This window comes from Tauraco erythrolophus, chromosome 10, assembly GCF_009769465.1.
Source record: "Tauraco erythrolophus isolate bTauEry1 chromosome 10, bTauEry1.pri, whole genome shotgun sequence".
Lineage (NCBI taxonomy): Eukaryota > Metazoa > Chordata > Aves > Musophagiformes > Musophagidae > Tauraco > Tauraco erythrolophus.
Window position 1 is genome coordinate 35,064,277 of NC_141474.1, and position 26,174 is coordinate 35,090,450.

General features: G+C 48.5%; 2 protein-coding genes across 2 annotated transcripts; both read right to left on the minus strand.

Moving 5' to 3' along the window:
* Positions 1 to 911: 911 nt before the first annotated feature.
* On the minus strand, positions 912 to 10,569 carry PTGER3 (prostaglandin E receptor 3). Its single transcript, XM_009987039.2, has 2 exons — positions 9,736 to 10,569; positions 912 to 1,199 (listed from the first exon to the last, which is right to left on the minus strand). Exons 1-2 carry the CDS (start codon positions 10,567 to 10,569, stop codon positions 912 to 914), a joined length of 1,122 nt encoding a protein of 373 aa, XP_009985341.2.
* A 4,270-nt stretch (positions 10,570 to 14,839) lies between these two features.
* On the minus strand, positions 14,840 to 25,910 carry ZRANB2 (zinc finger RANBP2-type containing 2). Its single transcript, XM_086617474.1, has 10 exons — positions 25,813 to 25,910; positions 25,564 to 25,616; positions 25,329 to 25,437; positions 24,005 to 24,087; positions 22,441 to 22,517; positions 21,630 to 21,767; positions 20,663 to 20,835; positions 18,422 to 18,508; positions 16,515 to 16,679; positions 14,840 to 15,976 (listed from the first exon to the last, which is right to left on the minus strand). The coding sequence occupies exons 1-10, from the start codon at positions 25,866 to 25,868 to the stop codon at positions 15,913 to 15,915; spliced, it is 1,005 nt and encodes a 334-aa protein (XP_086473600.1). The 5' UTR covers positions 25,869 to 25,910; the 3' UTR covers positions 14,840 to 15,912.
* Positions 25,911 to 26,174: the final 264 nt, after the last annotated feature.

The window sequence follows — 26,174 nt, forward strand, 5'->3', positions numbered from 1 at the left end:
TCCAAACAAAACAACTCCCAAGAAAACAGTGTGTTTGGCTTCCTGAACCTTTGCCACTAATCTACAGGAAGAAGAACATTTGCCGTCTCTTACCACCTGTTTATCGCTCTCTCCATCTGCTCAAAGTAGTTTTATAGTGTGCTTTGCAAACAGCCATTCTCGTTGTGCCTGGGCATTTCACAGGCTGCTATTTAAAGAAAAAAAAAACCCACAGATTTCTCACTTGTGCTATTTTCTCAACACCACCTCCCCCTCAGCAGATGAGCTGACTTCAGCATCCACGCAGGATGAGCACTTCATCAGGACCAATCCATGTGTCACGAGACTCGTGCCGCCTTCAGTTCTCCAAGGAGAGTGATGCACCATCACTGGCACAACACAACCTTTTCCGTTTCGAGCCACTGAAATCCAAACAAAGTCTCCTAATTTTGTCTTCCTTTCATTCTTGCATTTTTTTTGCCCTTTTCTCCCCTTGGCCCTCCAGAAAAAGGGAGGAAGAAGGACTCTCTGACATAGACAATCTTAGCATTAAAATAGATATAGGAGTAGGTTGAATGTTGAACCTGTTGAATCTGTTTCAAGTGTCCCCTGATAGGAAAACCATTTTTTCCACCTGAACACAAGGAAATTCCCTCCAAACTCTATTTCAGGCACAAAACCCACCACGTTCTGCAGCTCGGTTCCGAACGGCAATACCAACAGAACGCAGAAACAAACCCCATTCCTTCTCCCGTAGTTGAGACTTTTTGGCACATCGGATAAATCACTATTTGGCACGGTAAGTCCACTCAATGGTACCGGTTTCAGCTATTTATGCAGATGCTAACACGTTACAGACACCCCAATTCACAGTAAGGTTTAAAAGCTCTCGTTGGCAAAAGTGGTCTCCGTGCAAGCGGATCGATGCTCCTTCACGCTGTTGTCCGTCGGATCTCCTCCGACAAGGTGATGGATCTCTCCTTCCACTCGTTGTTAGAGCACTTGGAGACAGCGCTGGCTGCTTGACAGAACTTCTGGAGGAGGATCTTTCTGAGCAGCAGGTAAACCCAGGGATCCAGGATCTGGTTGAGCGAGGCCAAGCGCACAGCTGTCAAGAAGAATTTGCATTCTTTGTGCAGTTCTGAGCTCCGGGCTTCGCCGGAGGATCCCTTGCAGTGTTCGAACGACGTGTGGCTGAAGATCATCTTCAGCATCGTCACCTAAGGAAAGTCAGGAGGAAAAAGCGATGGGTGGTAAGAGACTGTTATCTGTGCATCACTCTATGCAAATATCCCTGTCAAGAATTTTTTCCCTCCCTCATTCAACTCAAACTGTGATCGGAGGAAGCAAGCAGTGAGAGAACAGCTCAATTTGTGCATGTGTGTGAAACGAGAGATAATCAGCCCTGGAGGTGTCCAAGGCCAGGCTGGATGGGGCTTTGGGCAACGTGGTGTAGTGGAGGGTGTCCCTGCCCATGGCAGGGGGGCTGGAACTGGATGATCTTTGAGGTCTCTTCCAACCCAAACCATTCTGTGATTCTCTGATTCTATAAACATGATAGTTTCCAGCTATCAGTTGGATTTATTTACAGATCTCATGCTACAACAAGGCAGCACACGCTGCTTCCCTGCGTGAGACACCGCAGAAAGCCCTGCACAAAATCCTGGGGTTCAAGCCGGCCTTGGGTAGAAAGGGAAATTACTGGCCTTGCAAAATTGACTTAAAGGGACTCATTTTATCATTATCCTGTTATCACAATTACAAGGAACAGCTGAGTAACTCCTGGCGAGTAGAGCTCTTCAAAATTATGTTATGAACAGTAACTGTCAGAAAAAAGAATTTCAAATACAAAAATGTCTTCATGTTTTTTTAAAGCTGTTTTATTCTATGACTTCTAAATTTTAGAATTTGGTTTTGAGGTAACCTATTCTGCTTATGAACTGAGCCAAATTAAAAGAAAAGGGTTCGTAAAAGTGTTTTGGGCTGGGAGTCAAGAAATCATTTTAAGTCAACAGAAAAAAAAAATAAAATCTTTTTGTCAAAAGCCACAGCCTGCGTTTTGTGTTAACCTGACCTGTGTTTTCCTCCTTTCCCCCCTCAGTTCAGCCCCCCCAGTGGACAGAGGGATACATTTAGGAACCCGTTTCCCACAGCATCCGAACTGGCACGACTGGGAGACGCTATTTACAGCGCAAAATCTTTCACACGAGCAGAGGTTTCCGTAGCAGACGCCTCCCACAGTGCTTGGCACAGAGCAGCCAGTGCCAGCCTGGCAGCCAAAAGCCACATGTGGGTTGTTGGTGGGGATGAAATGCCACCAGGGATGGCAGCACCCTGATTTACAGCCCGCTGGCACAGGGCTGCTGGGGCCCTGCCACGGGTGGGACGTGGATGGCACATGTCAGAACACAAGCACCGATCAGCAATAGCCACTCATTTCTTCAGAAAAGCCAAAGAAGTGGCAGCTTTGATTAATACTTTCTCCCCAAAATCTGTACGTTTAGGTCATTTTATCACTCGTATTTCAAAGTGCCAGCACAGTCACGTGCTGCGGGTACGGTATGGGCAGCAGGGAGGAGCCGTTTTTCCTACGGGATGCTACAAGCCTTACCATCTTTGAAAGACTTATGAACCGCACTAAAATCAACTGAAATTACCAACTGAAATAATAATTGACCCAATCAACTGAAATAACACCACTTTGTACGTCCTTATTTTCCAAACGAAGACATGAACTTGCTTTACAGTTGAGGTAGATTCAGGTTGGATATTAGGAAAAAATTTTTTACCATGAGAATTGTAGAACACTGGAACAGGTTGCCCAGAGAGGTGGTGGATGCTCCATCCCTGGAGACATTCAAGGCCAGGTTGGACGAGGCCCTGAGCAACCTGATCTAGTTGGAGATATCCCTGTTCCTTGCAGGGGGGTTGGACTAGATGACCTTTGAAGGTCCCTTCCAGCCCTGACCATTCTATGATTCTATCAATGCCACCGGCCTGGAAACACAAGGACACCTTTTCTCTCAGGTCACAGGCGAGAAAGGTGCCACTGCTGAGGGCCACATAGAAAACCTGTGACCGGGGAAGAATCCAGCTCGGGATCACGGTGCAGTGCCCCAGCCCCGCAGCACTGGCTTTGTTATCGGGCTGCTGCTTATTCAGGTAAAAACAGTGAGAAGGTTTTTTACTTTGTGGGTTGTTTTTTTTTTTTTTTTTAAAGCTGCTGAGAGAGCTCCCCAGAGCTGGTGGTGTGATGCTCTCATAGCCTAACATATCGCCACAGGAAGCATGAATCACATTTTGAAAGATGTCAGATACAATTTTCCATTGTTTAGCTGGTATCTGTTGTCTAAAATTTTCTCCTGAGCTTTCTGTACCAACCACGGCTGCTTAAAAATATATTGTTTTACAGACTTTCAGTTGCTTCTCTACAGATAAGCCACACGAGTTTTTGCATCCCAGTATTTTTTTCAGTATCCCGTAACCACAGGGATCAAAACATCTTCTGAGCAGGCACTTGGCTGTGCAACCTGCTGCCAAGTGCTGCGTGCATCCGGGAAAACAGCTGTGCTCTTACACCGGGCTGCGGTGCACGAGGGAGCTCTGGGAGCAAGGAAAAAGGCAGAGCTGGTGGGAGGATGGGGCATGCTTCCTAACGTATGCCAAGGCTCTTCCTTCCCGCTGGGCACCGCGTGCCAGGAGGTGACGGACACCTGCGCGCGATGGCCCCGACGCACAGCTAATCCACTGTCTTTGCAAAGGTCAGTGGTACCGTGCCCTAAATCAACGGGCACCCAGTCCTGAGAACGCAGGGAACAGCCCCAGGGACCAGACTCGCAGCCAGTTATTCCCAGCCCTGTCCAACTCCTTGGCTTTGGAAAGGGAAGTAGTCTTTTTGTAGTTCCCTTTCCTTTGGAAAGAACCAAGACAATCCGCAGCTGGTGATCCCAGCCAAGGTTCTCCCACGGAAGGCTGTCCTCGGAGCAGAGCGTCACCCAGAAAGGTCACATCTGGATCGCTGCTGTCCCACAAACTGGGGCAGCCAGAGCACGAGCGACCAGGAGCGGAGGCTGCGGGGGAGGATTTTTCCATTCAAAGGGATATTCTGGGTGCCAGATCAATAACCGTGTGTTGACCTTGGAAAGACTTCGATGAGTCCGGAAGGCAGAGCAGCTCGGACAGCAAAGTAGAATTGTTTTTGTTTCTTTAAATAGAAGCAGTTGAGGATTCCATCTACTGCGTTTAATTTAAATAAAAATGAAAATAAGGAACCATCGGTAGAGCTTTTCAAAACTACAGAACCAGATCCAGACCACATCAAGCAGCCACTTGTGCCCCAGCCCCACACAACCACAGTCCTGCCACTTCCTCTGCCACCGCCAGCTCTGTAGGTCACTGTCACTGTCACTGTCTCAGCTCGGCCCATACTGCCTGCAGCATCTGCCGCCTGCGCCTGCCGGAGCCCAGCACAACCCACCGGAGCCCAGCATGACCCACCTTTTGCACCCGCTGGAGCCCAGCATGACCCATCTCCTGTGCCCGCCAGAGTCCAGCATGACCCACCTCCTGCACCCACCGGAGCCCAGCGCAACCCACTGGAGCCCAGCATGAGCCACCTCCTGCACCCACTGGAGCCCAGCACGACCTGCCGGAGCCCAGCATGACCCACCTCCTGCACCCACTGGAGCCCAGCGCAACCCGCTGGAGCCCAGCATAAGCCGCCTCCTGCACCCACTGGAGCCCAGCACAACCTGCCTCCTGCACCCACTGGAGCCCAGCACGACCTGCCTCCTGTACCCACTGGAGCCCAGCACGACCTGCCCGAGCCCAGCATGACCCATCTCCTGTGCCCGCCGGAGCCCAGCACAACCCACCTCCTGGCAGCGACGGCACCATTACCATGCCATGAAGAGCAGCCACGTGCCCACGTTACAGCCAACGGAAACCACACTGCATGTGCCATTCCCAGTACTTGGATTACTTTCTCCCAGATCAGCTCTTCCTTTGGGAACTCTGCAAGGACCCCTGTTGTGCAGCACTGTTCTTTTGTCAGCGAACTCACAGAGCTACAAAAATATTAGGCTAATAAAATACATTTCCCAAGGAGATGGCTGCTGCTTATTTTGGGTTTTATTACATAATACTCCTTTACTGGAATATCTGTTGGACTGACAATTGCTCTACTGGAAATTTTGTTTGTTTGATATCATTAGAGGCTGTTTATCATGCAGTAAATACGGAGGATAAAACAGTTGCTGTGCTTAAAGGTGCTTATTTTTCAGCCAAGCAAGAGCTGGGTGGCAGGTCTGGAACGTGCGTTAAGAATCTGGCATGAAATTCCCGGTCCCAAACTGCAAAATCTTTTCTTGAGATAGCTTCCAAAAACCCAAATGGGATTTCTACGCATCATAAAGGCAGGAGGATTCATCCTCTTACACTATGTCTCCTCTCCCATTAGCCCTAATGTGTTGCTTAAATAAAAACCATAGAAGGAACGGAGGATTCTCCTGATGAAACACAAATAGTGGCTGTGGTGAGTGAACCATGGAAGGCCACAAAGGAGAGCATATGATTTTTCCTTGTGATGACTAACTATACCTATAGTCATGTACCATCTTGTTTTCAAATCAAAATCGTAATTTTGTCCCATCAAATTTGTAGGACCCTTCTGGAGAAGCTGGGGCAGAATGAAAGACTTCACTTCGAGCAGTCCCTATGAGAGACTCTGCTTGTGGACCTCCAAAGGAGATCTTCCCATTGCCTGGCATGGACGTGGATTGCTTTTTTAAAGCAGAAATCCTGCCTGTTGCAGGCAAAGCCACGACAAGCCCAGCCAAGTAGACTAGAGGGGCATGTCTGGCACCACCTTAACCTTGGCTCACCCCCTCACTGCAGCTGCGCATCCACCAGACTGGCAGTAATCCAGGAATGACCAGTGTTACACGGCACCTGACAATTCATCTTTATCAGCAACCTTCTTGCAGCAGGGCAAGGCAACACCTCCTGGTGTGCACGGACCACGGACACATTGGAATGTCACGGGATGAACGGCGTCTCCGCATCGAGGCCACGCCGCGGCCAGCACCTGCCACCCCCTGGGACACTCACAGCAGAGCAGCCCCAAGCAAACCACTTCTCTGTTTCCAAGAAAAATACGACAGTGAAATCATTTGCAATCCTCTCGGAGAATTACTGGAGAAGGCTGAGGATCTCAACAAGAACACGTTTACAGAAAGGTGACAACCACCAAAGCCTAATGGGATCCCAACAAACCTGGTCTAATTTTCACCCCTCAGGTGTGACCTTATCTAGACAAATAGAGTCTTTTGGCCAAATGGAAACGCTCAGCACGCTGGGGCTGTTTCCAAACAGGTGGCCATGTCAGCCTCAGATGGAAGCGGAGCGTTAGTGGGAAGAGTCCCTCACTCATAGGAAAGGAGCCGCCTCTTGTCCTTGCAGCTCAGGGATACCCCACTGTCTTTTTTCCCCTCTCTGAGTGAAGGTGCTTTCCATAACTATGTTTTGCACATCTAAAAGTACTACAAAAGAATACATTTTTAATGAAAATAGCTGTAAAAGAGAATGCATTTGATTTCTGTCTGACGGGAGGGTTAAGGAGAAGTATTTTAATAGAAAAAGCAGCAGAATACCTGAGCCTTTTGGCTTTAAACAGCCTTGAAACAACTCTGCGAGGGAACAGTTTTGCAGCACGGAGCTCTAAAAGAATTATTATGAGAATTCCAGTTTGTGCTGCACTGGTGTGTCTGTGCAATCAAGGAACAGGCTCCTCGATGTCACCTCAGACTCACTTCAGTCCAGTCCAACGGTCGCGCTCCACAGCGGAGCACCAAAATCGATGGAAGATTGGCAAGAACTGGAAACCAGTTCACAATAAAGCAGTTATCTTATTTCAGGGGAGCGTTTTCCCAGGTTCTCCACCCCAAGTGCACAACGAAAGGAGACGATGCCTGTGCTCCGTATGCCTCTTTTCCACCCAACCCAGCACAAACGATGGAAAGGCAGGATGCTTCCTCGAGCCGCTTAGAGCACAGCCACCATCGTCAGAAGTTTCGTCATTTTCATCAACAGATCAAGTCTAAAAATACTGTCTGTGTAAAAGCACATTGTTTACCTAATAGTAATAGTTGCCAGAATCTGTTAGTTCTCAGTTATAAAACTCAGATTTATTTAAAAAAAAACCAACAAAACAAAACCCAACAAAAATCTCCTCTGAAAATCCCTGGATTCGGGTTTCAGCTAGATTTCTTAAAACTGCTAAATGATGCAGCTCTACGTTTAATGAGTTCTTCGATCTGGCTTTCCCCGAAAATGCACTTGCATTACTCCGTGATCACTCTTCCAAAAATCTGGCCTCTTATTCCTAATTTGTATTTCGTAGTTGCACAGCAACTGTTGAAGTGTATGTATAAAACTCCTTCCGTAGTCATGACTCTTGGTTTGGAGGACGCGAAGCCTGGAGAACGGGCTGACCAGACGGAGAAGTTCTGCAGAACTCCGCAGAACAAGTTACATGCTGTCCAGTGCTGCTGCCGCCCGGGGAAGGGAACTGCTGCCAAACTGGTTCTGGCCAACGGCTGTGCCAGCTGTGGGGCATCAGCCCTCCAGATGGTCGTAAAACGCACGCAAAGCCTTGCCAACCAGCACCTCCTCCGTGGCCAAGCCTCCCAGAATCCCTGCTCTCTCGTACCAGCTCCCAGAGTGTTTTCTGGAGGTGTCCACGTTGTTTCCAACAAGCTCCCTGGCCTGGGCTCTGCTCCATTAACTCATCCCATTAACACTTCCCACAGGTCCATTCAGCACCGCGGGGGCAGCTCCTGACTGTTAAATCTGCAAAAACACCACGTTGGAAGCAAACCACGGAAAGGAATCCCTGCATCATCACCGATTTTTCTGAGTACTCAGGTTCTGGAGGAAGGGAAAAAGCATCCCTCGTCTCAGACGTTTTCCCTCGCTGCTGCCAGGCTGGTACGAACCCTCGGGTGCCACAGCTCCACGGCCCTGGGCTGGGCGAGAGCTGGGCTGCGGAGCAGGGGGCAGAACCCACTTCCCAAAAGACTACAAAAACAAGGACCGAGATGCAAGTGCTCTTCCTTCTGTTAGTAACTACCTTCTAGTTTTTTCATCTTTTTAATCCCGGGCAAGCACACAACAGTTAACCTCTGTAAAATAAAGAAATCCTACTGCTCTCCCTTGGGACTTGACCGCACACGTCGGCGGGACCACGGGATGTGCCGCAGCATCGGCAACGGCCGGCCAGGTGTCTGGGCAGCAGGCGACCAGCACGGACACACGGACACGGCGACAGGGCAGCAGCCTCCTGTTAACTGATCAAACCTGGTCCGACAGGAGCAGAACACCACCCTTCGCTCTCAAGCTCTCGCCAAATTTTCAGTCTGGTTTCATATCATACTGTCGTCACGAGCTGTTAATGATCTCTAGGACGTTACAGCCCCTGAGCTTTTTTGGGGTGGGGTTATTTTGGAGATTTGACAGAAATTTAATCAATTTACAAGGATAACATTACTAAATGAATTGTTTTCTGTTTTCACCTCGTCGCCACTGGCCGTTAGCTTTGTCAGCCACTTCTCATCACAGCCCCACTAACGAGAGCTCAAGTTCTCTGTGCACAGGAAGGAGGAAAAATCCTTCTCAGGCCACAAAGTACCTTTCACATAACTTCAAAATGACCCCAGCCAGCTTCAGCCCTTTCCTGCTCACGGATCCCAGGCACAAACTTCCCCAAAATCATGCTGTCCTCTGAGAGCAGAAAAGCTGGACTTTTTATACGGGGTGCCGGACTCCTGGGTGTGCCCTCATCCCGTAGGATTCAGCCTCCTCCACTCCTAAACCATGAGGAGGGATTTACCCTGGTTTGACAAGGGAGAAAGGGTCTAAGTGAGGAATAACAAAACAGAGGAAAGAAATGCAGGGATCTTCTTAAAAAACAGAAACAAACCGCCCAGAATGCTGCCATAAATAAGACCCAGCGAGCGATCTGCTGAAAACCAGAGGGCACTCGCAAAGTCACAGGTGGGACCTTTTCTCATCAAGCACTCGGGCAGGTTTTGCTACAAGGTAGGAGCACATAAAAACCAGTGAACGGCTCTTTCCATGGGCACAGGGCTCCATCACAGTGAGGTCTCGATAAACTTCCACCAGGGCTCCCCTGCATGAGGAACAAGCAGGTTCTGGTTCCCCGTGTCCTGTCACCTTGATGCCATGGTGCTGGCAGGTGGGTGAAGAGTGCCGGTCAGCCTGTACCAGCGGGAGCACCGCGCGTGCCACGCCGCTGCCGCCACCGCTCCCCTCCCCTCCGAACGTGCCCGCTCTCCGCCTGGCGCCTGCGGCTCCGTGCCACGAGCGCTGCTGGCTTCGGTGTCCTGCTCCCAGACCCACGGTCTCCTCGCATCCTGCCTTTCTCCTCTTGTTTTCCTCAAGGTCCCTCCCTCTTGACTCCAGTTCCTTCGCCTTAATTTATTCCAAACACGCTGCGCTTTGGCTATCCTCTTGGATCTCTCCCAGCTTCTCTCCTACCAGCCTTCCACACCCGGCACCCCCCACGCTCTGTCCCCGTCCCCACTTTCTCTCCTCAGAGGCTGCTCACGGCCACGCTGTCCCCCTGAACCTGGTGCCTCCCACCCTGCCCAGGCTGGCACTCTCGGAGCCCCGCTGCCTCCTGCCCCGGGGAGGGAGGGGGCCTGGGGTCAGCCCACGGCGAGCGGCACGGTGACCTACCAGCAGCGGTGACCAGCAGGCTGAGAGGACACACATGATCCCCAAGAGCTGGATCAGTGTCTCCATGGCAATTCGCCCCCACTGCTTGTTGGAGCGCGGTGGAGTCGCTTTGGTCCGACAGCGAGACACCAAGGCCTCGATGGTGGCCAGGTTGCAGGCCACCGTCACCACCAGGGAGAGGAGCCCCAGGATGGCGAAAGTGGAGGCGAAGAAGAGGCTCCCAGTGCGCTGGTTGTGCCCGGTGCTGATGAAGCACCAGGTGCCGGGCCACTGCAGCGTGTACCGGCCCAGGCCGGCGACGGGCAGGAGGGCGAAGGCGAGCATAGCCAGCCAGATGCCCACCAGCACCGCCTTCGTCACCCGCGTCTTCATGTGGCTGGCGTACCAGTGGGGCGCGCGGATGGCCAGCGTCCGCTCCACGGCCATGGCGCTGGCGATGAAGAGCGGGCAGAGGCCGAAGACCGTCATGCTGAAGCCGAAGAAGGTGCAGAGGTGGCCCGAGGGGTCGACAGCATCCCAGGCGCGGTCCGACAGGTAGACGGAGATGACGATGGGGCTGGTGAGCAGCTGCCCCAGCAGGTCGGTGAGCGCCAGGGAGCCGATGCAGAGCAGGAAGGACCGCTTCCGCCGGCTGCCCTTGGCCCGGTAGCTGCGGGAGACCAGCAGCATGGCCAGGGCATTGCCCACGAGGCCCGTGATCATCATGGTCAGCGGGAACGCCACCGAGACGGCGCTGCAGCCCTCCGCCGCCCGCCCGGTGCCGTTGCCCCGCTGCCCCATGGCGCCGGGCTCGGTGCCGTTCGGGCTGCCCCGGCACTGCGGCCCGCGGCTCATCCCGGCGGGCTACGGCGGCGGCGGCGCTCCGAGGGGGCGGCCCATAGCGGCGGGAGCGGCGGGACGCGGAGCGCTCGGGAGCGGCGGGCGGGCGCCGTTATACGGCGGGGGCGGGCGGGGGGCGCGGCTCTCCCCGCCCTGGGGCGGAGGGGAGAGGCGGCACGACACGACCCGACCCGGTCCCAGCCACTCACGCAGCTCCGCGGAGCCTCCGCTCGGGGCACCGGGAGCGCTGCCGTGCCCTGGAACCGGCCCGGGGGTCCCGGCCGTGCCCCGCCGCGGGGATGGCTCCCTCGGGGGGCCCTCCCTCCATCCCTCCATCCCTCCCTCCGGGGGGGGATCCCGCCCGGCCCCCGGCGAGCCGCTCCGTGAGCTCTGCTGCCCCCGGGCGGCACCGCGGCTGCCCCCGACCCTCTCCCCGAGCGCCTCCGGGGCCCGACGGGATCGTTCCTCTGTCCTCAGGCCGTAACGGACCCGCTTGACCACGAATAAGGAAACGAACCCCCCCAGCTCTCAGGCAGCGGCACCGAAGCACCCCCCGGATCGCAGCCCCTCCGTGCCGTTCCCGTGTTCTCACGGCCTCGGAGCTCGGTGGGACCCGGGTTTGCTCCGGCACCGACAACAACCGCTCTAATTAACAACCGACACTAATGAATCACTGCTGCAAACCCTCCTCTCACGTTGCAACTACTTCTTTGCCCGTGTCCCGGTTTCGGCTGGGACAGGGTTAAACCGCGGCCGTTTACGAGCAGGAATTTCTGATCTTGCTCTGCACAGGCAGCCGCTGCCGGGAATTTCGCTCGTCTTTCCTGCGAAAGCAGAGTCAGCAGTTTTAAGAAGTCGTGAGGGTTTTACGGGTTAGACATGCCACCAACAAAGCCCAGTTTAAAACACTGCCCTGCTCGGGTCTTCCTTTGCGTGCCCAACGTGCCCAGGCTAAACCGTGACACGGGGAGAGCCGCGTTTCTCAGAAATAAGAACCGTGCCGGAAGTTCTGGCTTGCTTCCCAAATTACTGAGCTGTGCGAATTCTGCTTTCCAGAGCGTGTACAGCCACCTGGCCCTAACCGGAGGAATCCAGCCGTTCACCTTGCAGCAGGAGGCCATTTGCCACGTAAACCCAGCGCTGGGAACAATATTCACACGAAACTCAGATGGACGCAGCTTAGAGTAGAGTGTGGAAAAGCGTGAGGGGGAATATCCATCCCCCTCCTCTCCAATTCTGACATCGGTTTAGCGACTTGGAGCTAGTCCGAGCTCAGCACCCACCCCCTGCGTCCCCCTCCGCCATCTGGGGAGGTTCTGTGCCATCATTTAGCACCGTGCTTGGTACGAGCCCCGTGTTTTACAGTGGGAACGTTCCCTGGGAGCTCAGCTGGGTGTTGTTTCTGGATGGGGTCCATAACCCGCCCACGAGAAAACATCCATTTAGTAGTTCCTTTCCCAAACCAAGTATGAAGCACTCCACAGACTTTATTTTCTTTTAAAATGCGTGTGTAAGCACCCTCTTTCTCCAATACACTACTCATTTTGGTAACGGGAGGACAGGCAGGTAGTAAATTGCGCAGAACTTGGCTCAAAGCTGTTGTCATAACTGACCTGTGACAGGAGCATTGCTCCCTCTTCTTGCTCTCTTATTCAAATTTTGGAAGAGTTTGCACAAATATCTATACTTTCATACTTAAAACAACCACCCAAACCAAACACCCTGTTAGCTCATGTTATTTCTGATTAAAGAACAAAAAACTCCTTTACATGGAAGGAATTCTAGACAGCAAATTCTATAACCAGTGGGACATTTTGATTAATGCTCCAAGAACAAACTATGGAATTGACTAAAAACATCAGCTGGAGTTTCTTTCCAAAAGGCACAGGTTCTCAGGCAAAGGTGGCATCCCAGGCAGAGAACCTCCTCAAACAGGAAGGAATTGCAAGGACAGGACGATCTCAAGGTGTTGCTGTGAACCAAGAAGAGCGTGGGCACGTTACTGGGACGGGAGGGCATGTGGGACCTGCCCTTCAAACTTCCATCAGCTTCCAACTTTTTTGCCCCGTTTCAAGTATGTTTCATCCTGCGTAAGAATATTGACTCTAGGTCTTGGTAGCTCAGCTGGTGTCGGACTGGAAAAGAACTGGAGCATCGTCTTTCCTGATGGAAGACAGCAGCAAAATGTTGTGGCTACCAGCTAAAGTGAGGTGGTTACGGAGAAGGAAACTGCTTCTCCTAACCCCGCCACTCACATCCTGTACCATCTGGGAATGCCAAACTGGGAATGCAAGACTCCACTGGTCAGCTCTCCATTTGCAAAACTTACGCAACCTTTTCCGATACCTGGATGAAAGGCACCACACACTGTTGCTTTGGAAGTTATCCTGCCCTACTGGGATTTGTTTTTCCAAGATCTGTCAAGCAGCGCTACGTTGAAATTAGAAAGGTTTCAGGTGTCTGCAACAACGTTAGCATTTTTCATTGCTCTTGAACTCTTATTTACGCTCCTTGTTCTCCAAAGCAGAGTGATGACCGTGCCATTTAAAGTGCCATCACAACACCGGCCTGCCAGTCATCAGGACAAGCCCAGTCTGAGTTTGGGGACTGAGAAGTTCCGACCTAACACAGCAACTGTTTAACCTGCAGTGGTGCCTCACAGTTGCTGGTATGGGAAAAGCGTGTACAGGAGTTGGTTACCTGGTGTGGGAAGGACGCAATCTTGTTGCAAGATATATCAACATGCACGTTTTAACACCTTTTGTTATTAATTGACTGTCTACCTGAAGAAAAAAGAAACATTTTCCATCAGTGGATTTCACTCTGTTGCCAAAATGATGTAAAACTGAAGTCTAGTCTGCTTTCACTTACTCACTTTCTACTTTCCAGTTACTACAGAAGGTTTAACACAAACCCACCACTACTACTCACAGAAAACCACACTAGCCCTGAACTTGACCTCGCCAACACTTCTCCTTGGCCACGACAAACTTCACTCTGATAAAGCTGCACAAATCCACCGGTTTAGTTCTACGAGCAGCAATTTATTTGACCCCCAATGGCTAAACAGAGGGCAAGGGAAATATTTACTGCTCGGTCACTGGAGATAATCCCTGTCCCCCCCACCTTTTCACTGCCCAAGCTGAATTTCAGAGGTGGAACCACCAGTTCTAGTAGACTGGGTCTAATTTAGTTGCTGATCCAGTAACTAAAGCGAGGTATTGTGCCGTTTGTAACGGCATGCAGAGACTCCCAGTCGCTGCGCCTTTGCCTTTTAAACCGTAGAAAACCAAAATAATTTAAACCTGCTGATTCCTCTCAAAACACCCTGAAGACACGGAACACCTACAGAAGAAAACACCTTGAAGTTTTGTACAAAACTCGTTTCAAAGGCGCTGCCGTTCAGATCCAAAAATATTTTTGGTTCTTCAAGAACTGAAACAATCTGAAAATTTCTGATAGGTGTGGCCGGGTGAGCACACACACTGCCCTTCTGGCAGCGCAGGGAGAGAACCACAAAACAACCTGCTGGCAGAGGTGGTGAGACCAACAACACAACAACCTGCTGGCAGAGGTGGTGAAGACAGATCTGTGTACGTTCCCAAGAGAAAGCACTCGCTGCACAGTTGACTCACAGGTTTTATTTACACTTGTCTACAGCATCACGTTGCCTTACATTTTATCTAAGCCAAACTCTCCTTTGTCCGTAGCCTATCGTTTGCTAAATTTAAAAACTTTCATCTGTTAAGTACAGCAACGATTTGAATACAAAGCACGAGGGAAAACCGAAGGCTAACAACATGGCATCTATTGGATCTGATGTTTACAGCTGAGCAGTTGGACTTCGAGGTCGTCGGAGGCAGTTACAAGACTAGCCTGCTCTTGTGCAATCTACACACATCTAGCATTGACATTGGATAGAAAAGATAAGCCTTCAAGAAGAAACTGCAGAGCGTTTTTTTTTTTTCTGCAAAAAGATTATGAAAATATCTCTACACCAAAAGCGTTTTGCTGATATACCAGTCCAAAAGAAGCGTCTTAAAAAAAAAAAACCAAAAAAAAGAAAAGAAAAGAAAGCAGAATGTAGTTTTTAAATTTTGCTCCGTTTGTTTTTGTGCAGTTCATTTAAGAAAAGCAGCGGTCAAATATGGGTTTGGAAGTTTTCCTTCTGAGATCAATACAGATATATTGCTGTTTGCTTGCTTAAAAAGAAGAACTTTCCTTAACATACTTACCTTGCGACGGCACTGAAGACACTTAAACCTTTCTTAACCAAACGGAGCTCAAGAGATATTGTGATATTGCTAGCAAAACAGAGTCAATAAAGCATTTTAAGCCATAAATCATGTTTAAGGGAAAAAGAATGATTGATGAAGAACACATTTAAGATGTCAGAGCTTTCTGTACAGTTTATTTTCATTTTTAAATATAAAGAAAATTCAGATACCTTGAAAATTTTAGTCAGCCCCAAATGAATTTTACGGGCGGCCTGCAGAAGCTTCACTTGACTCCAAGAAGCTAGTTCCACACTCCTCCACCTCCGGAGCAGCTCCTAACTGATCCTTTCGTAAGGAAGGACCGCAGAGTCCTGGGCAAACACCGCAGCCAGCACCCACTGCAGACAGGGCACTGCGCTGGCTGCAGCACACAATTCCTAGTGACGGGCACCGGCAGCGATGGCACTCGAGCGACGGAGAGGACAGTGCCCAACGTCTCCAACACGCTCACTTTGAAGGAATGAGGTCTACTTGATGGACTGGGTATTTCATAGCTACTCTGCACTGAGCACAGCTAAAGAGAAAGAGGGGCATCCACCTATGCTTTTAATTCAACACAGGAAAACAAAAAGTAATTAGACCTACGTACTCACTACCGTCATCCAAGGGGTAACACCAACCCTACAGCTACGCTCATCTTCTGTGGTCCCACAGGAGCTCCAGCAAACAAGCTCAGGAGCTGGATGCAGAGAGCTCATGGGTTCTTCCTGTATTCCTCAGATTCTTTTTTTGTCAATGTCACGTGAAGAGCAAAGTTGTATTAGAACACGTCCAGCCTGTGCCTGCTCATACACGTAAGGGAGCCAGGAATAGAGTAACTGAGTCTTTAAAAATAATAAAAACCCCCTTACTCAAATAATAAAACTTCACGCCTCCTCTGGGGAGTTTATGGCTTAAAATGCTACCTCACTTTTTGTTTCATGAATGAACAAAGCTGCAGTTTTCCAGAAAGCAAGGACAGACATGCACCTCTACTAGCAGATTTAGCACTTCTGACCAAGTAAGACACCAACTTCTTAAAAATGTCTCATGCACTGACTGGAATTTTTTTTTTTTTTTTTTAAATCTGAGCTTTAATACATTATTTCTTTTTAGAACTTGTACGGGAACCAGAATGGGAAGATCCAGATGATGATCTGCGGCGTCTGTAAGATATAAATGGAGAAAGCATGCAAAGAAATAAGTTTAAATTAATTTTAGCATCCGCTTTGAGTAGTCTGTATCCTACAATAGCTGGAAGCCAAGTATATCTGATAGGGGCCTTATAAGAATATAGAAATAACTTTAAACCACTTTAAGCTCATGAACATGGATTTAGTACTAAAAATCTAAGTTTAATTCTGAAAGTATAATACAATTTCTAAATGCCATCTTAACTTAATGAAAATAAATCAGTGATGTACACGTTAACACTTTCACACACTGAAAGAATGGTGACTCGGGTCTCTATGGAACATGCTCCTAGCAGGAGGAAATTTCATTGGAGTGGGGGGAAAAAAAAAAAAAGGCAATTACAGAGGTCTTAATAGGAAGTAAGAGTAGGGGAAGTAAGAAAACTACTTTTAATATCAGAATAACTGATCAGATTCAATTCCTTCCCAGTGAATCTCAGTCCTTCAGGAAAAAAAAAAAAAAAAATCACACATTTAAATACATCCATTCTTATTCTACATAAACCCAAACCTTTCGGGTGACCGTGATCTCGATCGTCTTTTTTTGCGATCACCAGGTGAAGAGGATCTAGAACGACTTCGCTTCTTGCTTCTCTCGGGGGAAGACGAGGAACGAGAGCTTGAGTAAGATCTTTTTCTCGGGGTGGAAGACCCCCTGTAGGACCTGGAGCTGGATCTTTATTGATCAAGAAATAAATCAGATTTAATTCTGGTATAGCACAGAAAGAACAAAGAAAGAACAAAAAGAGACAGTTTTCAAGAACATTCACTACTATTTACATCGGTGCTTTATCAAAAAAAGCTGTGGATGCTTTAATACTTACTCCTTAGTTATCTGCCAATAAAGACTTCTACTGCCGTGGTAGCTTTCTTAATAAACTTTGCTAAATAGTGTTTCTTGATACACAGACCACCCACGGCCTAGAAATCTTTTTCCAGCATTCTCCAGAACGGCACGTTTTGACAAGGAAGTGATGGGAGACTGGGCCAGGAAGGAGGAGGTCCTCTGTAAGGACCTTCCTCAGTAGTTCAGTTCACAGAGCAAAACGGCTGGGAAACTACAGATGTAATGCTGATTTAACAATGTGTCACTTGATACTAGTGAGTATTTCACACTGGGGATCTGTAAAGTAGTAGTTATCTTACTATCTTACACCCTCAGAAGGTGTATTTGCAAATCTCAAAATAAATTTGGGTAGAGAATAAGACCTTCCACAATCAAAATATTTTAAAAACCCTCTTGGAATACAGTCATTTAAAAAAAAAAACCAACCAAACAAAACAAACCAAAAATGAACTAACAAGCACTTAAAGATCACTTTGGTTATCTAAACAAAACCAAGAAAAACCAACCCACACTTGTAGGAAAAGCAATAGAGCTAGAAAGTCCTCAACTAAAATTCTGAAATGATATAAAACCACCTAAGAGGATTTTTTGTCAGTAAGCTGGATAAAACATTAGCCCCCCCACGTATGCTGATGTTACTGGTGAAATATTGTCAGGGTTCTCGTCGTGACAGAGCAGTCCTACGTCACAGGAGCTAACACACTGCGGGCACTTGGGAGATGCCACGTGGCACAAGCAAATAACCAGCTGGGCTGGCGAGTCCCTTCAGCTCCTGGGAGGGGCACAGGCACCCTGTTCCTTTTTCTCCTCCTAAAAGCACGAGTGCCATCCAGTGCTGACCCTCACGTGACAATCCACACCACGTCCCTGCCACCAAGGGGCGGTGGCACCACTGGTGATGGGTCTTCCCAACTCAAACCTCCTTATTTACAGGTTTAAGACTCTCTGCACGCACGGAGACGGGGCAGCTCTTCGTTCCACCGCAAAGGGACATCCTGCCAGCAGGACACCTCGGGGAACTCACTTGCTCTTGTTACTCCTCCTGGCACAGGTCAGCACCCAAACGTCAGCTAGCTCAAACTCCTGCCAGCTTCTCGCACCGCTTACTACCAACGTTTTGACACATTCCCTCCATATTTACAAGGATAACGGCAGCACTACCTAGTGGAAGGTGGGTACGTTAAGTGAGCGATCACTAACACAGAACCAGGAGGACAGCGCGTTTTCTAACGTTCTTCCACATCAAGTAGCCGAAGTGGCAACAGTAAACTCAGCAAAAATTACTGGGGCAGGTAAACATGCATCAAATTCTTCTTCTTTCAGAGTGCAGATGTGTGGCGTCCACTCGTCTAGCTTAGATCAGACTGAAACTCTTCAACCACAGCCTGGCATTCTCAAGAAACACAGCTGTGGTGGTAACAACCTCCTGCAGAGACCCCGGGGGTTCTGACTTCCGAGATAAAAACCAGTTAATGTTTTTTCACCGGCACAATTTTTACGATGGAATCAACAAGCGGGTGGTTCTTCTGCCCTTTTCTCTCTCTGCAAGGAGAGAGTGCTACCTCATTCACCTTGATTTCGACCCACGAGATCTAGAGTGTTCTCTGGAACTGGAACGAGATCTTGATCTGGAACTGGAAGAGCTTCTTGAATGGGACCTGAAACAACACGGAAGGTTTTTTTTCCAGTGTCTGACTTGTATTTAACAGAACAACTACTACTGTGAGCAGCAGAGACAATGATGCATCGATACAACTTGGCCTAGGGTCACTGCAGAAGTGACAATTTCCTCCTACTCCCCCAGTATGGCCACAGCACATTTCAAAACAGAAACTTTAACACAGCAAGATGGTGCATTAAAAAATTCATAAAGTCAGCTTTTTGTTACGTTCCCTAAAACAAAGCACAAAAATTGAACAGGTTTGCAGTTATTTGGTGAAACGAAACAACTGCATATCTATTAACTACTTCATGAAATCAGTGACATCACTTTTAATTTGTGCCTTAAGTTGAAAGCCATCAGCTTCTTTGAAAACCAGAGAAAATAAGAGTTTTAGGACTCGCTAGTTCAAATTTTCCCCGAGTCAGGTCTCACAAGCATTCTGAAGCAGTTTCAAGTTTTCCTAAAGATTTTTCCCCTGCATTAAAAATTAAACTGTGGTTAATTCTTGGCTAAAATACGGACATATCTAACGCTACTTATAAGTAGTCAAAATTATTTCCAAATTTTTCATGTTGATGGATTTTTTTAAAGCACAAACCACAAGGTATGTAGAAATGGTAGCGGACTTGCAGTAACCATTGCAAAAAGAAGGCATAGCAATTAAAGTCTAATAATCTTTTCAGGAAAAATATATTACACATGCTGGTGACCTCCCAGTTTGTATTGTTACCATGTCTTTTTCACTTTACTGTGCAAAACAAAAGCAGTATGAGCACGTTACCTAGAAAATATGCTTAAACCTTTTTAAAAAGCACAAAGAAACATCCACAAATGACAATTGGTATTTCCAATTCATTATCTGTAGCTAAAGGCAAAAAGTTGGAAGATCCCTAGCAAATTTTGGTTATGACAAGCTACTTTTTACTTGACTGTTAACATTTGTGAATTAGTGAAAAGAGTTATGGCCAGATGAAGTTCTTCTGTCTTCTTTGCCCTTCCCACCCCTAAGCCCAAGAACTGCACACATGCAATACTGTCCACACGCAGGACAACACGGCCACCTCCTCAAGGATCTGGCCCCACACCTCACTTCGTTCCCAAAAATCAGCTTAGTCACTGCTATTCACTTGGTGCTCCTCCTTGGAGCCACGTGGCAAACACAGGTCTGGAGGGGGCGTGTGAAGGAGCGGGGAGGCTGGCAACAGGCATGGTGAAGAACGTCACTTTTCACAGAAAATGCAGCACGAAAAAAGCATGACAGCAACAGGGAGAAAGACAAAACAGAGCCAGTGGCTGACATCTGGTTAGTATGAGAGTGTGGGGAACGTGGGCAGCGACCACAGCGGTGAGAGCGGAGAGGTGCAGTTACAAAGCTGGGAAGATGAGAAGAAACCTGAACTTTATGCACACGACCTTCATGTATAACCCTACGAGCTAGTACCGATCCGAGGTCTCAGACTTGTCGGTGTCATCCTTGTATTAGCTGTAAATCACGTTGTACCTTACATCACGTGATTGAAAAGCATTTATTGAATTGTTCATATATTATCAAATTTAAACAATAATGTGAGATCTTACATCTACCCAACGGACTTTTTTTTTGTGGCCCCATGACCAACATACGCCTGCAGCGTTACCCTGACAACACTGCCACCGTAATCAAAGATTTGTCTCTTGCCATCAAGCTAAGTTCAAGTTTCTTGTCTTTACTTCCGGGATATTTTCCATTCTGTCCTTTCACTGGAGCTGTCTGGACTGCATCACCACTGCCCTCTCCTGCCACCTCCTCCCACTTTCACACCACCTTCTGGTCCCCTGTTCAACAGCTTAACGTTGCTAAAAAAAGTTCACCCACTGAATCACATACGGCCAACAAGCCTAAAAATAAAACTGAAAATAAGTCATATTTTTAAATTTATTTGAAGGATTCAATTGAAATACGAACTTAAAACTTCCTAGAACAAGCAACGAGACATATGAGGCCTCTCTGCTCAGGACCCACAAACAGAACACGATCTACCTGTGTAAATTCCGTACACAAAATTAACATTGTTAAACTAAAACTGTAAGGCAATCAAGAAAAAAAGTAAATAAAGAAGTTAGATACTGACATTTTGCCTGGCGTTACCCTTGACCTGTACCCGTTTACCTGGACCTAGACCTTGAGCTTGAGTGAGAGGATGAGCGCGATGAAGAGCGGGAGTGGGAAGATGGAGACTTGGAACGACTGCGCCTATTGGATTTCTTTTTCTTATTACTGTCCTCTTCCTCACTGGCATCCAGATTATACTTTGAGAGGTCAGCATCATCTTCATCCTCATCCTGGAATAATACAGAGATTGAAGAAATACTTAAGTTTGCTTTCTTCAGTCAATGTTTTTTACTTATTCTGTGGTTTGTGCTTTTTTTCAACCTTTGAAAATACTGTCAGTGCATTTAATGAGATCCAAAAGTTTTAAGAGTAAAGAGTGACTGAAAACGTGTCTTTCGAAGCGAATTACGAAAAGGTCTGCAAAAAAACCATCTGAAGTCTCATTTTCTGTTCTTTAATGAAGTTCATTATTACCAGTTACTTTAAACTAGTGCCTGGAAGAACTTTTAGACTCAAAAATCTCTAACCATAGCATAATTCTGCAGACACATTCCACATGCAGAATTTGGTGATTGCTGTGTTCAAAATAAGCACATAAGCATGTCCCTGCAGGACTGCTGTTCAAAGACGTGGACAATCCAGTACATGATGATCATGTATTTCAGGAAAGATGAAAAAAATGTGAGTATTTTATTCCTTTTTGTAAAAAAATTAATCTGATGTGGTTTCAAAAGGCTAAAATTCAAGTACGTTGCCTTTATATGGTAACCACACATCAAGCTTCTAAGTAAGGATCTCAAAATTTTTGAGTCTGATCTCAGATAAGCTTTTAATTTTTTATGGTTTAAAACAATTATACATGTTTAAGTGCAGGTATTTAGAGCAGAACAGAGCTGCAGGCACCATTATTCTGACAGCTCCTCCTTTACGCTGCTCTAAAGGCAGCTAAAAACACAGACCATACTAAACAGCACTGTGGTAATCATTAAAAAACAACTGTTAGGAAAAAACCAAAACACTCTACCTCATCCAATTTATATTTGGAGAGATCTCCATCCTCATCCTCCTCATCTTCCCCTTCAGATTCCTTATCTTCTACTTCCTTCAGGATAGATGCGGGACCGACCGGCTTCCCTCGATATTTTTTCTTTTTGCGTCCAAACTAAGAAATTTGATTCCATTAGATCAGGGTTTAATAAAAAGTAATTTCCACCTGTATTTTTTGATAAAACTTCTGAGAAAATAAATATACATCGTTTTCAAATAAGCTACTGCTACGAAACAACAACTAGCAACAAGAAACCTTCTGCAGGAGATGCTTCTCTTTGATACAACTAGTAGCCACAGACAAGACGAACGGAAATCTGAGTTTAGAATCATGGAATCACAGACTGGTTTGGGTTGGAAGGGTCCTCAAAGATCATCTAGTTCCAACCCCCCTGCCATGGGCAGGGACACCCTCCACTACACCAGGAATTTGAATTTAACAAAAGATTATTTTATGTTCGTGTCTGTGGGGCACCTTTTTAAGACAACGTTGGACATCTGGCAGAAAACAACATGCATGACCAGCTCCCTGAGAAATGTAACCAACTCTGCTTGCTCCAGTTTAATTTGACCTCACTCTTAGTTTTTAACCCCCAAAAAGACAAACCAGAAGCATTCACTTTCTGTTCAAAACTTTCACACCTGAGCAGCTGACAGAGACGCATCACAACGTACTTCTGAAGTGCTCTTCCCCAGAAGAGTTTGGGAAACCAAACGCAGAGGCACATACCCTCAACGCCAAGCACACAAGACGTATCTCTCCAGACCCAGACACCACCTTGTCTCACCTCATCGTACTCCCCGTCCGACTCCTCGCGCTCGATGTACTCCACGTTCTCTCGTTCGTTAAATCCTCCTCCGTATCCTGTAACAAAGGGGACAAGACAACAAATTCGGCTACACTAAGCACAAAGTTTAGGACAGGCTTCCACAGAGCTGCTGGAAGCCTGCGGTGCGTTTAGAAACACGTGCAACAAGAACACAACATGATCTCAAGAGGAACATGAATTGTTCCCACACACGTTTGCGAAATGTAGTTCCTCAGGAACCTCGTGGAGAAAAGGGATTAAGACACACAAAACCACAGAAGCCACAGAGGTTAAAAGAACGGAAAAACAATTATGTATCAATAAATGTCAGGATTACAGCCGTGCTGAGCACCCAGCTGCCCAGCAGAGCTCTGGTGGGGCCGCAGTGCCCGGCAGTGTGGTGGCTACAGACCCAAGGCTGTCTCCCAGGGGCCATGACAAAGGCTGCTGCCCTCGACGGCCACAACCCCGCCTTGGAGCAGCCAGTGGCCAACTCGGGGAAGCGGGCAACCAAACACGGGCGAGGGCAACCCTGGCTAACTGCCTTCCCAGCTGCTGCTCTTTGCCACAGGCAGGTCCGAGGCGCAGGCAGCCTCCGGGGCACCAGCCCGCTCCCACACCACAGCTACTCTGTGATGGATACATCCTGAGGGAGCAGGGGGAATAAAAGCCCCTTGGAGTTGCACTGAGTTGTACAACTGCTCAGATTTGCCTTAAGGACCTTTCCATTCCTTTGGATAACGTGAGTGGAAAACTTCAGCACTCGTTTTCATTCCAGCTGACTTGGTGATTTACTGCAAGCACGTGCCACGTGCTGGGTGTCCTGCAGGGACTGCAGGGTTACTCCGAGGGGCACCAGCACTTGAAAAATCAATTATTATTTAAAAAACTCAATAATAGAAACACAATAAATATTATTCTTCACTATTCTCACCGTATTAAATAAGAACACTTTAAATATTCTTTTTCCTTCTGAATAACAAGCCCTGTGCTCTTCCCCATCCTTCTTTTCCTAGTGTTACACCCTGTGCCTTCCACTCTGCCTGATCCCGTGTGCAGTGGTGACAGCGTAAGCAGTTACAACCGCCCTGTACGGCCATCCTCTGCTCCACCCACCCCTGCCTTCATCCTTCATGCAGGAACTTACAACGAGTCAGCGTGACCAAACCTCACCCCTCACCAAGAGGTCACAGTCTCACCTCCACATGCTGCTCCTGTGACTCCGAGCCCCCGTGGATGGACACCACACACACCAGACCCTCTGGAGTTCCATAAAACACTGCCTGACCCCTTCCCAGTGTCTCAGTATCAAGATCAAACACAGAGGCAGCTCAAGCTGAATATTTGTTGACTTTCCAAAGGAAACCATCACATACTTCCCACACTACTGGAGGTAATTAAGCCTGAGAACCTACAGATTCATTTACACATGGAACATTATTCAACTCACTTCTGCTGTGAAAACAATCCCTCTAATTAAACCCCATTGTGATTCATAAAAAGCAGTTTTCTTACAGTAACTTTAAAACCATACACATTTTACCTGTTCTTTCCTCCAGTTTAGCGTACTTGGGAGTGTTACACATGTTACACTCTGATCTTCTGGCCCAGTTCACGTTACCACATCTTCGGAGGCAAAAAGAACAAAACAGGAATCAGAAACATTTTATTTCAAATCCAAAAGCATTAAGTGTTGAGGCAACACTTAAAAAAAACCCCAAAACCCCTCAATGTGAAAAGGTATTTGCCAAGTTCTAGCAGTGATCTGCAGTCACTAGCACAACACAACCGAGTCCAAGGCCAACAGCCACCGAGAGACAAGGAACAGCAAGAGAGTCTACGGGCATTTCACCCGCCTGAGGATGCTGGGAGGATGACCACACTGGACAAAACAAGGGCAAAGAAGTAAAAAAAGCATTAAAATTCCTCATTACTCTCCACTTGTGGCATGGGCAGTTCAGAGGAGTTAAGGAAGGAGCTGCCACAGGAATAATGCTGATGAGCAGTCGCCGTCACCCACCGATGCACAGTTACATGCTTCTGCTACTGCACTTCTGTCTCATGGTGTCCTAAAAGGCCACTCATGCTTCCTCCATCCACACCACGATCACAGGGTGCTGCTGAGGAGGAGGAGGAGGAGGAGGACTCTAATATACAGTCTAGCTGTGAACTTGGAAAACCAGGACGATCCTAAAACGTTACATCAGGGGATTCCCTCAGACACCGCTGCCCAGGGAACCTGCTCGTCTCGTGCTGCAGAGCAGCACAAACAGAAAGCCATCAAGCTGAACACAGCCAAGTTCTGAGAGAAAAAAAAAACAAATCCAGGTTTCACTGGTCAGGTAGACTAGTCAATTAGCAAAAGCTGAAATCCTTAAAGGTGCTCCAGAAAATCTGAAAGCACCTTTCAAAGACCAAAGCATTTTATTAAAGTCGTCCTTTTCAAATTTAGATCTTCGTGTTCCTAACTGGTGCCTTGGAGAGACACCTGAGAACGTTTATGGGCTGAACTTTACTCGCTGAGTATCTGAGTGAGTGTTAACAACAAAGTGCCACACTGCAGCGAGGGCGTTACTTCCACCTACGCGCTTCTGCCCAGCTCGAGAAGAGCCTCGCCTTATCGGAGAAAACCAGGAACTTTTACCTTTCTAGTCCTGGCTTTTTTGTCTTTTCCAGCCATGTTAATTACGTGACTGCTGCCCAGCAGCCAGACCCCAGTGCCGTCCTCACAGCGGAACAGCACTAGTGGGACAGCTGGGGCTTTAATCACGCTTCTCTCACCAGTACAGTAAATTTACACACGTGTCACACCGCAGATGTGCTGCGCGGCCCTGAGAGAACGCTCTGCGTTTTTTAAAAGGGCATACGTTTTACACTGCCAGTCGTTAGCACTGAAGAGGCCACGACTCTTTTCAGCCAGTGTCTTTCCTATTTCAGTCCCTCCCGCTTTCATCATTTTGGCTTCTGTCGTTTTTTCTAGAAAAGAAAAAAAAACAAACACAAGACCAGCGTTCAAGCATCTTCCTTTTAAGCGATCTAACGTTATTTCGCTTGAAAGGGGCGGACAAGGACGAGGAAAGACGCATCTTTTGAGGCACTCACCCCTCCCGCATCTGTTACAGCTGGTTCTTCTGGCAAAGTTCACGTTCCCACACCTGGAAACGGAAACAGAGCGCGAAGCCGCCGGTTAACCGACCGCCGGGAAACGCGCACGGCTCGACGCGAAGCGCCCCTACGTTCCGAACCGGCTTCGCTCCGGATTAACCCCCGCGGCTCCTCGGGCCGGGCCGAGGGGCCGTGCCGCCCAGCAGCGCAGCGCCCCGCTCCGCCAGGAGCTCCCCCCACGCTCACTTCTTGTCGGGGCAGATCCAGTCCCCGTCGCTCACACGGAAATTCTTGGTCGACATCTTGGGCCGCGCCGCGCCGAGCAGAGCAGAGCCCAGCCGAGCGCCGCCGCCGCGGAAGAGGACCGGGGTCCTGCGGCGCGCGGGCTGCCCGGCGCGCCTGCACCCTGCTGCCGCGGCGAGCGGCGCCGCCGCCCGGCGGGATTTTGGTCAGGCAGCGGCTCGGACGCCTCAGCCCTCCTCAGAGGAGGAAGCGCGCCCCCCAGCGGGCCGGAGGGCCGCGTGCGGCGCATGCGCAGTGCGCCGCCATGGGCGCGCTGTGGGGCGAGGGGAAGGGCCGGCGGGGCGGGCGCCTCGTCAGCCGCGGGG

Excerpts from the sequence above, each read along its gene's own strand:
- PTGER3 (XM_009987039.2), bottom strand. The coding sequence starts at position 10,569 with ATGAGCCGCGGGCCGCAGTGCCGGGGCAGCCCGAACGGCACCGAGCCC. Across the intron at positions 1,200-9,735 it reads CCTGCTGGTCACCGCTGCTG|GTGACGATGCTGAAGATGAT; the intron begins GTAGGTCACCGT and ends GACTTTCCTTAG.
- ZRANB2 (XM_086617474.1), bottom strand. The coding sequence starts at position 25,868 with ATGTCGACCAAGAATTTCCGTGTGAGCGACGGGGACTGGATCTGCCCC. Across the intron at positions 22,518-24,004 it reads TAAACTGGAGGAAAGAACAG|GATACGGAGGAGGATTTAAC; the intron begins GTAAAATGTGTA and ends CCTTTGTTACAG. Across the intron at positions 20,836-21,629 it reads CCAAATATAAATTGGATGAG|GATGAGGATGAAGATGATGC; the intron begins GTAGAGTGTTTT and ends GTATTATTCCAG.